Here is a 12,693-nt window from a genome sequence, read left to right on the forward strand (position 1 = left end):
CGAGTGTATCGCGTGACACTCCAGGGATCCTGCTAACGTTATTAGAGGAAGAATTCGATATACAGCAGTTTTCCGTCATATTTGAGGCAACAGACGCACATGCCGTTGGGGGTTGGGTCAGACTTGTACACAAGATTCCTCAACCTAATTCCAGCTGAGTGCGAGAGTGTGCTCGCGCTCCCTGTTTGGACGGGCCTTGTGCCAAGTCATTCCACAGCAAACCCCCATCCTCCCGCTGTGGAGCCCGACGTCCGCTCCCTCTCCTCCCCTCGAGTCAGTCCCTGTGGTGGGGGCACTTCAAATAAACTATAAACAACTGTTTGCCCTCCAGACAGGCCGCATTCCTGATAACTCTTTGCATGAGCAATTATTTCCGGGTCGAGTAGTGAGTCGTGGAGCTGTCTTCTTTTTTTTTTTCTTCTTCTTCTTTTTTTCTCCTCCGAGCCTTCCTTCCCCCCTCCCCTCTAATAGAAGTGGAAGAACAGCTGTGGTGACCCATGACTCAGTTAAGATAATGGCCTGGCGTTTCATCTGCTTGTTTTGTCTCCTGATTTTCTGTGCGGAACAAAAGCAGCAGAGCCGGTTCTCTGACGTGAATCGAGCCTGTGTAGGTTACTATTTGTCGTTTGTCTTCCTCGTAGAGGGCGTTTGAAGCGAGGGCAGGAGGGGGAAAATGTGGGAACTATTACTTGCCTTTGTTGCCTTCCCCTATATTTGGGGCCTTTGTGTGATGAACTTGGATTTGTTAGAATCTGTGGCTTTTTTTCTTTAATAGGAAATTTTGATAATTTAGGGGTGAAAAAATGGTTTGGATGAAGATGAATTTTAATAGTTGCATACAGTTTCTGAAGAAGGTCAACTACACGTAGAGGCCTTGGTTGTCTTAAGCTCCGCCCTGAAAAGCTCATGTTTAATCTGTGTGATTGGTTCTTTAACCTTTTTTTTTTTTTTTTTTTTTTTTTTTTTTTTTTTGATCCTTTTACTGAAATCTGACGTAATATAAGGTGATATAAAATGCTTATCTTTATCATTTTTATTTTCCCTCTTCCACAGATTCAGTGGTGGACAGCCCTCAGCTCTCCCCCGTCGCCTCCAAAGGTCCCCTCTGCCTGTCGCCCTCCTTCCAGATGTCGAACCTCAGCCTGCCGGGCCAGACCCCGTCGCCCCTGCAAAGCCCCATCCTGAGCGAGGTGGGCAGCAATGCCAGGCTAGAGGAGGAGGAGGAAGGCAGGAGGAAGGTACACCTCTTACATGCCAATCCTTCCAACAACCTGCCTCACAACCCTAAAGCACACACACACTCAGTCCCTCTAATTAACAATGGGATGGGAAGTTTTTGTTTTGTTTTTTCAGTGGAGGGAAAGTTAGTTTTGCTTAAAAGTTTTGAGTTTATTTTTGACAGGAGTGTTAACTGACGTCTCTCACCGCAGCGATATCCCACCGATAAGGCCTATTTCATTGCCAAAGAGATTCTGACCACAGAGCGAACATACCTGAAGGACCTGGAGGTCATCACTGTGGTAAGTTTTCTTTTGAAACTTGAAGGACATTTGGACGAAATCCATAAAAATATATAAACAAATAAAAGCTATAGGAGCAAAAATGGCTAATCAATCTGAAATTGTGTAGTTCTGCTGTGTCATGCATGTATGAACTTCTATTAACATATTATTTTGCATAATAAATGCACACACAGTGTTTCCATGTGTAAAATTGAGTTTATCAAAATGCAACACACTACTGAGTTAATGTAAATTATTTTGGATGTTCTTCTTGGTGTTTTTATATTACTGGGTAATTCAGCCTTCAGTCCTTCAGATGCAAAACTGGCATCAAACCCTGTAATTTATATTTTCTGAAGTCCGAGTAAAGAAATAAAAGGCCTTCGACTTTAAATGCCATACCATTGTTTGTAGAATAGTTTTGGCTAATCTTACAAACACGCTCACTTTCCCATTTCTCCTTAATGCATAGTGAGTCAGCGTGAGGTGCTTTCATAGGTTGAATTTCAAGTTTTGGAAGAATAATATCCTCATGCTTTTAATTCTGTACCAATACATGACGATCGGGCGAAAAGTGAGCGAGAGGGGGAGAGACGGACACTGGCATCAAAATGAAATCTCAGAAAGCCAGATGTGTTGTAAAACAGCTCCCCTTAAAGGCATTTATGCTTGTAGTCAACATGTACTTTTTCTATTTTTTGCACATGCAAACTTTGCGCTTTGCAAATTTAACTAAACTTGAATTTTTTTGTAATCAGTGGGGATTTAACACATACAGTGTATTTTCATGGTTACTGAGACATAAAGTTTATCCTTCCTTCAGAATTGCTGCCTAAATAACTGCCTAGAGACGAGATTCGCTTTTAGGAACGACTCTGTGAAGAAGAGTCGGGACACTTTTCTTCAGCATCAGCAAGTGTTAAACCAGACTTGTCGTTTTCATTCACACCCATGTACTAACGTGACTTTTGCGTTTGGCTGCTCCCAGTGGTTCCGTAGCGCTGTGATCAAAGAAAACGCCATGCCCGAAGGCCTGATGACCCTCCTGTTCTCCAACATCGACCCCATCTATGAGTTCCACAGAGGTTTTCTGAAGGAGTTGGACCAGAGACTGGCTCTCTGGTAGGTGCTTGATCTGGTTGTGGGTGTTCAATGTACCTTGGAAGTTGGATTTCGTAATTGGGGAGTGATGTCATTGCAATTGAAAATGTCTGTGTTTGAGAATGAGAGAAACAGCATCTCATCAGGCAGGAGCTTCACTGATAAGACAAACTCTGTACATTTTTTTTATTTTTGTTTTTTTCCTAAGGGAGGGGCGTTCAAATGCTCATGTCAAAGGAGACTACCAGAGGATTGGCGACGTGATGCTGAAGAACATGTGTGCCCTTAAGGTAGGACAACTTCAGTTAATTTAACATGTTTTTTTTTGTTTGTTTGTTTGTTTTATTCCTTAACAATCGGCTGACAAACAGAGTGACCTGAGTCTCGTTTGGTCTCCAGGAATTCACCAGTTATCTACAGAAACACGATGAAGTGTTAACAGAGCTGGAGAAGGCCTCCAAGAGGCTGAAAAAGCTGGAGACGGTCTACAAAGAGTTTGAACTGCAGAAGGTCTGCTACCTGCCCCTCAACACATTCCTGCTCAAGCCCATCCAGCGACTCATGCACTACAAGCTAATCCTGGAGAGACTGTGCAAGCACTATTCCCCTGCCCACCGCGATTATGACGACTGCAAGGGTGAGTTTCCTAAAGCTTCTTTTACCTCATGACGGTGCTGATAATACCCCACCATCTCACAGCATCAGTCCTTTGTAACATTCGAATGCATCAACTAGTAAGGGAACTGCAAACGGTAGCACCACGAGCACATTGTCCCTCTGGTGAAGACCGCTTACTTTCACCCAATCAAGTATTCACAAGTTTATTCACTGTATATACATTATATAATATGAAGTACAATTGCATAATATGCATTATGCAAATGTACAGTTTATAAGGTGGGGAAAGCTGCAGTAAGCTGACACTGAAGAAGACGCTTGGATGAGTAACGAAACAATTCTCCCACTGAAAATGCTACGACTAACACTATTAATCTGGAAATGCTTCAGTATATTTACTATCTTTGAGTGTTATCACAAGCAGGTTTCTAGTGAAATATTCTAGTTTTATTCATAGTTCTTTGAGACAAGATTAATACAACATATGTCAATGCGTAAGAGAAATATTAAAACTTTCAGAGGGAACAGTGTTCATGTGCAAAATCATTTCCACTTTACTTGGTCGTCACTGTAGCAGGAATGTGATAAGTCTGTGATGCATCATCTTCTGGTTATTCATTTGTCTTCCCATACAGAGGCTCTGAAGGAAGTGGCGGAGATAGCCACTCAGCTTCAAAGCAGTCTTATCCGGCTGGAGAATTTCCAGAAGCTCACAGAGCTGCAGAGAGACCTGATCGGCATCGAGAACTTGACGGCACCAGGCAGGGTGGGTGCAGTGGCACAGAGCGAAGTGCAGGAAATAAGTGCATACAATCTAACAAGGTTCTCATGTTTGTTTGTTTTTTTTAGGAGTTCATTCGAGAAGGGTGCTTGTACAAGCTCACCAAAAAGGGGCTGCAGCAGAGGATGTTTTTCCTGGTTAGTAAAAACAAAATCTACTTCAACTTAACGTCTAAAGCTTCTAATCATTGTTAGCAGTTTTTAATCTTTGTCTTCATGTCTTTTCAGTTCTCTGACATGCTCCTTTATACAAGCAAAGGTGTTACAGCAACCAATCAGTTCAAAGTCCATGGACAGCTGCCCCTTCATGGCATGATAGTGAGTCTACAGTCTCTTCTCTTAACCTCTGCCACCCCCTTTTTAACCATTAAAGCTCCCAATAAGAATCTGTAGTTGGGTTTACACAAAAGCTAACATCCCATCATCAGGTATTCCAATTCTTCTGACACACAAAGTGATGAGAAGGGAGGGTGAGGGTCTCTTAACTTTACATGTCTCTGCTTTGCTCCTGGCTGCAGCTCATAGTGTTGGATGCGCCGGTAAGTCCTCTGAGCTCTGCCAGCTTGGATGCCCAAACCCGATCCTTCTTTCCTCCCATGCCTGTGTAGACAAAGCGAAAAGCTCATCTCAAGACAGTAGACTCCATATAAAAAAATGGAAATAGCCTCAGCTTTTGAAACATGAAGCCAATATAGTTTAAAGCCTAAACTTGCATTCTTTCTAATGGCCAGCAGGGGGCAGTGATTGTGATCCCAAAAAGTAACACTGTATAGAAATCTGAGAAAACGAGCCTGCTTCTCACTTATGACTGCATTACACACTCCCGTGTACCTAATACACATGTTTGGTAAATTATCAGCTGTTTTACTCTAAATGAGAATTGAAGAATAACTCAGAGTGTGACAACTTTGTGATGGACAAGTTTTCTGCTGGTTTCTCAGTCAGATCCATCCCTCCATCATCTGTACAGGTTCAAAACACTGAGGTGGTGACTGCCAAAATAATCACAAATCAATGGGTGATGTCATAATGGCTACATCCATTTTTTTTTTTAATTAAATATACAGTGTTTACTCAAGACATACAGACATATCAGCCTCTGCCTGTCATAACTGTTCATAATTATACAAAGAAAATACAAGGATGAACTATCAGCAGGGCATGGTGATGTGTGTTTTGACTTTGACATGGATATTATTAGGATATGAAAGATAAGATGACCCCACCAGTTTACCTCCATATACATAGATGCTTCAGTAGAGGCTCTTTGCCAGGTCTCGCTGTGACTTCAGACGTTTTGCGTTTGTTTCCCTTCTTTCTGCTCCTGATCTGAAACCATTCATGGTGAAGAAGGTTATTTGGATTACACCCGTTTCCTCCATCTAGCTTGCATTTTTGTTTTCTTTTAATCGTTTCTTCTTTCTGCTTGTAGGTAGAGGAAAGTGAAAATGAATGGTCGGTTCCTCACTGCTTCACTATTTACTCAGCTCAGAGGACCATTGTGGTGGCTGCCAGGTGAGACTAGGAGGGGGAGAAGTTGAAGTAGTGACATGTGACTGTGCATGCTGCGAACAGCACATTTGTGTGTATCATGTACTTCCACAGTCCCATGTAACTATTACCATCACGGATAAACATCAAATAAATGCAAGTAAATCTAATGCAGATCCAAACAGGTGTTCTAAGTGAACCTTCGGCAAGCACCAGGTGTCTGAATCCAGTCAAATACTGCTCCTTTTATTGGTACGAGTGATGAATGTGTGTGTTCACTGTAATATAAACATCATTACCTGAGCCATCCACTGTAAACCTCAATCAGTATACGAGTCATGTTTCTGGTTTAGCCTTGACCTGCCCTTGTAAGAATAGTAGGCTGAATACTTGGTGGGTTTTTCCTCCAAGTAAAGTGGCCTATGTTGTTTTTGGCCTGTCAGACTTCATTGGCCACATCACCACATTCTTAGATCTCTAAAGTTGTTATGGTCTCAATTAAAATGTCTACAACTTCAGGCCAAAAGCACAGAAACAAAGAACCCTATCATAATAAACTGGAAGTATCCCAATAATGGGTTACATCATCCTCTGTTCTCTCTAAAAATGTGTCCAACGCCGTAATTTGTCTGTTTGTGATTTCAGCTCTAAAGTGGAGATGGGAAAGTGGATTGAGGATCTGAACTTGGCTATCGACATGGCCAAGAAGTCTCAAGAGAAGTCCAGCATCTTTCTTGATGCTGGACTCAGCGATCGCTCCAACCGTAAGAGTTTTCTTTAAACTTGATACCGACACAGCCTTGAGTGTAAATGTGTGTTTTTGTGGCCACTTTGCATTTTTTCTCAGCTTAGTGAGCAGAAAATCCCCTTTGGACACAAACACCCCAAACGTGCTGTTAATCCCTCCCCCTCCTCTCCTCTACACAACTTCCTGTCCTCCATCCTTCCCCCTTAGGGTCGTCCGACGAGGTTTCTCTGGAGCAGGAGTCGGAGGATGACATGAACTCCTCCCGCACTTCACTGGACAAGCAGACGCACCACCGTGCCAACACAACCATGCATGTGTGCTGGCATCGCAACACCAGTGTGTCTATGTCTGATCACAGCCTGGCTGTGGAGGTACTCCTCCCCTGCCCCCAATTACACGCAAACACGGCCATTTACATACACCAGCATGCACACGACACACACCAACAGCACGTACATCAAACCTCCCATCTTCATACCTGCATCAGTGGAGTGAGCGGAAATGGCTTTGCATTCTGTTTTCTTCTGAACCTTTTAACACCTTTTAAATGCTCATTTTTTCCACTTTGTTTCCATTTTCAGTTCTTTAAGGCTCTAACAGTCAATTTCTCCTTGATAGATCATCTTCTGTTCTTTATGTGCATGCAAGAACATTCGTCTGACACTGGCTTTTCATCCCACAGACCTGAAGGATTTCCTAACATGCTCTTCTTTCCATTTCTCAGAGCTAACATGCTAACACTTTTTTCTGCACCCTCTTGTTCCTTTTTTTTCCCCCTCTCTCTCTTCGCCCTCCTCCAGTCTTCGGTTCTCCGGCTGTCTCACCAGAACTTCCTCCTCGCTATCTCCTCGGTCAGGGCCAAAGACCAAATACCATCACACATGTTTGCTGGTACCGAAACCAGAACCTCTCTCTCACTGATTACCTGCGCATGAACCAGGTACTCGATCCACTGACCCGAAAGAGAATACTGAGCTACACAGTGACTGTGTTCCCGCCCTGAAGTCATAAAGAGTTAGACTTAATGAACACTGATGGTGGAATTCCAAGAAATACAAACATCTAAAGTGTTTATTTGTTCATTTATTGCTAGAATTTGTGTCCCAGGAGATACATTCAAAACAAATTAGTCTCCATTTCAGTTTGGATCTACCTACCAAAACAATGTTAAATAGAAGAGTTACTAGAATTGAAGCACGCAAAAATGAAGGCAACACGAGCATTTAGATAATGAAGAAAGGAAAATGCATATATTTTAAATACCAGATGGAAAAGTTGGAAGCAGAGCGAAGGAGCCAGGCTATCTCAGGCTCTAGAGCTTGAGACTCTTTATTCAAGGGTTGTGTTTGAGCCTCACATCGAGTAATGAAATTTTAAGCACTTTGGTCAGGAAAACTAGAAACGTGTTTAATCATTTTAAAAATGCCAGATAATTATATTATTATATTTCAGTTTCCAAGTGTCAGAAAGAAAAACGGCTCCACAACTCATTCTCCCTGTTGGGTAGACTGAGTGCACTGAATAGAATTATAAATTCTAAGCGGTCATTTGTCTCACAGCTTTGAAAGAAAAATTTAACAGAAGTATGAAAGCAAAAATGGTTTGTTTTTAAGGTTTTTGTTTGTTTTGTTTTTTTTAATCAAAATCTGAATCAGCGTTTAAGCAAGAACTGATATGCTCATGCTTGTATCTCTCCTCGGTTGGACTAAGATGGTGACGGTTTCAAATTTTTAGATCTGCAAATCAGAGCTGAGGGCTGAGTGTTGGCAAGCCAGAGTTTACTGTGCCAGGAAGGTCTCTCTTTACCTGGTTAAATCACCATGGTAACTTGCGCTGAACAAACTGAATGAATCGTCTTCTACTCGGCAGCTAACGCAGAAGCACATTAGCAAAACCAGCCGAGTTACAACCACTTGTTGATGAAACGCAGGGTTAGTGAGGCCGTGTATTATATGGACATGCATGAGCAAAACAAAACTACTCGGTTATAATTACTACAGATCAAACTCCACCTTCAGAGCGCCAGCATGCATTAACTCTTTCCCCTTAGAATTAACACACAAACATGCATTATCTACAGATCACATGAATTAAACTTTAATTTAAACTCCAGCATTAAATCCATTAATTTTAGCAATGATCAGTGTCTAACCTTGTTCCTTTCTCCTCTTTCCTCTGTAGAACCAGCTCTCAGGTTACCTCCTGAGGAAGTTCAAGAACAGTAACGGTTGGCAGAAACTCTGGGTCGTTTTCACCAACTTCTGCTTGTTCTTCTATAAGACTCATCAGGTCAGCCCTCAGAGATCTCTGACAAAGATCGAGCCCACGTAAAAGCACGTCACTGAGGTGTCTGTCAATGTCTCGTTTGCAGGACGACTTCCCGCTGGCTAGCCTTCCACTGCTCGGCTACACGGTCAGCACGCCCGAGGAATCGGACGGCATTCACAAGGAGTACGTCTTCAAACTTCAGTTCAAGTCTCACGTATACTTTTTCAGAGCAGAGAGCGAGTACACCTTTGAAAGGTAAGTCGATTCAGGTCAGTTGATTCCTCCAACGATGCAGTTCGTCCGTCAGATTACAGTAGCATGTCTGCTCTTCACAGATGGATGGAGGTGATCAAAAGTGCAGCCAGCACTACAGGCAGGATGAGCCTCCTCATACCTAAAGGAGGTCCCATGGAGATGAACGGAAACTGAAATGAGCGTCGTGTATCTGGAGGCTGGGCCTCTGGGGCATCAGAGACTTGTCGGTGTCATTTCTATGTGAAATAGACATTTAAACATTAACAAATGAAAGATACTGCCAGTTTCAAGTGTTAACATTTTTCTTCTTGATTCTAATGGTCTGTGCATTTTGCTTGATTAATGATGTAAATGGTAACATTTGTCCCACTATACAGGATATAATGAAAGGGAGAGGTGTACATTATGAGCTTTTTTTTTTTTTTTTTTTTTTTTTTTTGCATGTGTTGTGCTCTTGTTTCTTTGATCGCATAGACTGATGGGAGATGCTGTTTTTATGGGACCAACACAAAGGGCTTAAATTCAGGTTTTCTGAAGGACTGAAGCTTTACTGGGTACAGTACTGTACTGTGACTGACTGGGATACAGATGAAATACAGTATGTGGGAAATGAAGGTACTGCAAATTGTATGTGCTCTCTAAACTGTACTTTGATAGCGCTGAGGGCATTAGTGAGGAAGAGGTGAACGGGAAGGTAATGAGATGCTGAAGCAAGTGGGAGACTCGAAGATTTGGGAAGTTTTAGGGAATTCACGCTGCTGCGAGGAAGCGGGATTTGTTGTGAGCAGTATTCGTTTCTATACTCTGAGGCCAGACCTGATTGCTTTATTTGCTCTGAGTGGGAGAATGCAACCAGTGTTTGAAACTTTTTAAAAGGGAGCTGTTGTCTTTTATGCGCCTGGTTAGTTAGGCAGCGTTACGGTCAGTCTGGTGCTACATTTCTCTATTTTAATATCTTATGTTTCCTGTTTTTATGACCCATAGGGATTAACTACTTGAGGACATGCTGCGCAACAATTTTTTTTCTAGTGTTTACTTTGTAAAATTTGCAGATTTTCCTTCTAAAAGCTAAAGAGAACATATTTTTAAGTAACCGTTTGAGGATGGCTTACCACATGTCAGACTTTTACACGAATGGGAGCTGCACAGATGACAGTAGTGTAGCGTTTTACATGAACCCATGGTATTATTTGGTATATATTTTTATGAAGACTGGAATCTTTACGCTCTGTGTGTGATGTGTTATATTTTTTTGTGTGTTTGTGGTGAAGCCAAGCGTGCAGTCCTACTTGCACCTCCTTCCCCCTCCCCGCCTCTGGAGCTTAAAGAGAAAGTGATGATGGAGGTAATCTCCGAACCATCAGGCATTCTGTGCGAGTAAGAGGCAGACTCTGCTGCACACTTAACATCCAGTATGTTATTCCTATTTATTGTGTAGGATGTGGTCAGGGCCAGGCTCCTGAATACACTCATGTAGTCTTCATGTTATTCCATTTAAAAACCTAACAAATAAAGCATCATTTGAATCAGACTTCTTGTGGCTTTGTGCTTACATTGATGCCCATTTACTACTTTACGTTTAAGACGTCAGTTAGATGTATTTGGTTTAGTGGACCTAATAATGTTTGCCTTATTTACTGTCATGTGTATATTGTTTCAATGGTGAATGCTCAACTTAAAAATACCTGTATGTTTTCAAAAGTTCTTGCTGTCGGCACAGAAGGCTCTCACCTGATGATTTTTCTTTTTTAATGTTTATTTAACCAGGAAGTCTTAATCTCTTTTGCAAGCGGTCTTGCTGTCAAGATAAGCAGCATGGACCCAAGTGCACATTGCATTTTCAAAGCAACTGAATTTACTTTTTCTGAAGATGTGAACTTCAAAGAAATTAACATCACTGCAATAAACAGCCACCCGAGCTTCATATTCATATGTCGAGAAATCCTGTGCAAGTATGAGAGCATGCACAATCTGTACAGATGTCTCCAACCAAGGTGGAGCTTTGACTCGGTTTAAAAAAAGTCACCATTCTGCTGTTCAAACCCTCTTTCAAAAACCAGCCATTAAGAAGGAAGAACTGCTTTAAAGGAGGAAGAAGAGGGCCACAATTATTTATTTTAGATGCAGGATGAACTCCGGGGCTGCCCCAAGGCTGAATACAAGATAAATTTGAATTATTTTTAACACTGCATCATGCAAATCTACTACAATAACCCCCAAGAAATGAGCATAATAGTTCCCCTTTATGATCATCTCTAGACAAGTTGCACAAAATCTTCACTTCCTATAAAAGTCAGCCCGTCTTTATGCAACACTAACATTTGACCAGACTAGCTTTTGAAAGCATTGAAAGAAATTCTCCATTTAGCTCTGAAATTACTTTATTAAATAAAGTGGAGCTTTAGCTAATAATGGTTTTCTTGTAGGGTCTAAGTACATTTTAATATCTCAGATCTGTTGCTTTACATAATGAACAAAGGGGGAAACATTAGATAAAAACCTTGAGGTCACATATGACTTCTTGTAAAAATTGAATATAAAAACATGAGGAGGCATTTAACTGTACATAAAACCAGACAAAAAGCATCTAAAGTGTTGGGATGACAAGAGACTGAAACATCCAGAAATGAGTAGAGGTTTCACTTGCATGTTGCCTAGTTAAGTGCACATTATCCACAAGTAATCAAACAGAAAAATGTGTGAAGTTTCACTGAGCAATTTCAAAATGCAGGTATCATTTACAGAACTGACATAATTTATATGTGCAAAACAAAATGTTTTAGTCTTGATTTGAGACTGAGACTCAAACACAAAATTAAAACTAGCATGCCAAACTAGTTTCCCCACAGCTAAGCTCATCACACATCACGGCATGTATTTTCTCATATTAACTGCTGGATCTTGTGCCAGACTTGGCTGAGCAAGACGAATTTGAAACATGCAGAATTTCATAGTTTGGATTTCAAGGAACGAGCCACATCCCCATTAATCAAATTAAGCATTTGCTCATGTATAGCTAGGATAATGAGGTTAAACAACAATATATTTAAGAAAATGCCAAAGAGGAATAGTAAGCTGGAACACTAAATAAATGTGTTATTGCATTATTAAAACAGTGTAGCCTTTACACCTGACTGTACAGCAGTGTTGACGAGACTGCTGCTCACCTGAGAAATAGCATCAGATCTGCACAGCTTGCATAACCCGAACCACAGCGACGGTAAAATGTACACACTTTGTGCTGGACATTTTGAAGATAAGAGAAATCAGCCTTCTCCCTGTTCAGGGTGAGACTCGCCGTTTGAAGAGTTGTTTTTTTTTAATGTCTCATGTATTACAGAGGATCTGCAAAAAATAATGGCAGTCAGTCATAAACAAAGCAGGGCATTCCTCAGGCATGTCCAAACAGCACTGAGCAGTGGGTGTGGTGTCTTCCCCAGAAATGCTGATATTGCTCGTCTGCCAAGCTGATGTGTTCAAACATTTTTCTGCTGGGGAGTGGTGAAGGCGTGGCTCCTTTACTTTTCAGACAACAATGTGCCTCCACATCAGAAGGGTCTTTATGGCTGTCAGTAATGACGACTGCAGCTTTTAACAGTTACAGTTGTCCAGCCCAAAGACTTTACAATTAGTTCTTGTTTAATTACCTGTGTTGCTAAGCTTTTTCATTTTCTTCACTTCACAACCCTTATCTGCATTAACACGGAGTTCCAAGATTACAGCTTTTGATTTCTACCTTGATAAACTGAGTAAAGTGGTGCACTGTGTTGCTTTCTTTATCACGGCTAACTCTTATCTGTGCTGGACGAGTGTGTCACAGAGGGTTCCCATAAAAAAAGTGACCTCCCTCATTTGAAGTACATTATGAAAAAGGCGGACACCATGTGACTTTGAGCTTATCTCCTCCTGTGAAATGTACAACACCACCTG

At 41.5% G+C, this 12,693-nt stretch overlaps 1 protein-coding gene and 1 long non-coding RNA gene across 4 annotated transcripts in view; one reads left to right on the top strand and one right to left on the bottom strand.

Annotated features, from left to right (window-relative positions):
• The window catches only part of farp2 (FERM, RhoGEF and pleckstrin domain protein 2), a 30,556-nt gene extending 20,262 nt beyond the window's left edge, over positions 1 to 10,294 (top strand). The window contains exons 14-27 of one of the 3 annotated variants that reach the window (XM_031730495.2): positions 1,054 to 1,238; positions 1,431 to 1,520; positions 2,491 to 2,624; positions 2,812 to 2,893; positions 3,003 to 3,240; positions 3,857 to 3,987; positions 4,071 to 4,139; positions 4,230 to 4,319; positions 5,434 to 5,516; positions 6,138 to 6,256; positions 6,448 to 6,611; positions 8,422 to 8,529; positions 8,612 to 8,763; positions 8,844 to 10,294. In XM_031730495.2, the coding sequence (XP_031586355.1) occupies positions 1,054 to 1,238; positions 1,431 to 1,520; positions 2,491 to 2,624; positions 2,812 to 2,893; positions 3,003 to 3,240; positions 3,857 to 3,987; positions 4,071 to 4,139; positions 4,230 to 4,319; positions 5,434 to 5,516; positions 6,138 to 6,256; positions 6,448 to 6,611; positions 8,422 to 8,529; positions 8,612 to 8,763; positions 8,844 to 8,937 (1,739 nt within the window). In that variant the 3' untranslated portion in view covers positions 8,938 to 10,294. Of the gene's footprint in view, positions 1 to 1,053; positions 1,239 to 1,430; positions 1,521 to 2,490; positions 2,625 to 2,811; positions 2,894 to 3,002; positions 3,241 to 3,856; positions 3,988 to 4,070; positions 4,140 to 4,229; positions 4,320 to 5,433; positions 5,517 to 6,137; positions 6,257 to 6,447; positions 6,612 to 7,040; positions 7,181 to 8,421; positions 8,530 to 8,611; positions 8,764 to 8,843 lie in introns of those variants that run through there. The other 2 variants (XM_031730496.2, XM_039606613.1) reach the window with 2 other exon arrangements.
• Positions 4,331 to 8,506, bottom strand: LOC120436153. The gene is made up of 3 exons (XR_005610193.1): positions 8,393 to 8,506; positions 5,236 to 5,330; positions 4,331 to 4,601 (listed from the first exon to the last, which is right to left on the bottom strand). It is a non-coding gene; the product is annotated as an uncharacterized LOC120436153 (long non-coding RNA).
• Positions 10,295 to 12,693: the final 2,399 nt, after the last annotated feature.

The sequence above is a fragment of the Oreochromis aureus genome, linkage group 23 (genome assembly GCF_013358895.1).
Source record: "Oreochromis aureus strain Israel breed Guangdong linkage group 23, ZZ_aureus, whole genome shotgun sequence".
In the NCBI taxonomy this organism is placed as follows: domain Eukaryota; kingdom Metazoa; phylum Chordata; class Actinopteri; order Cichliformes; family Cichlidae; genus Oreochromis; species Oreochromis aureus.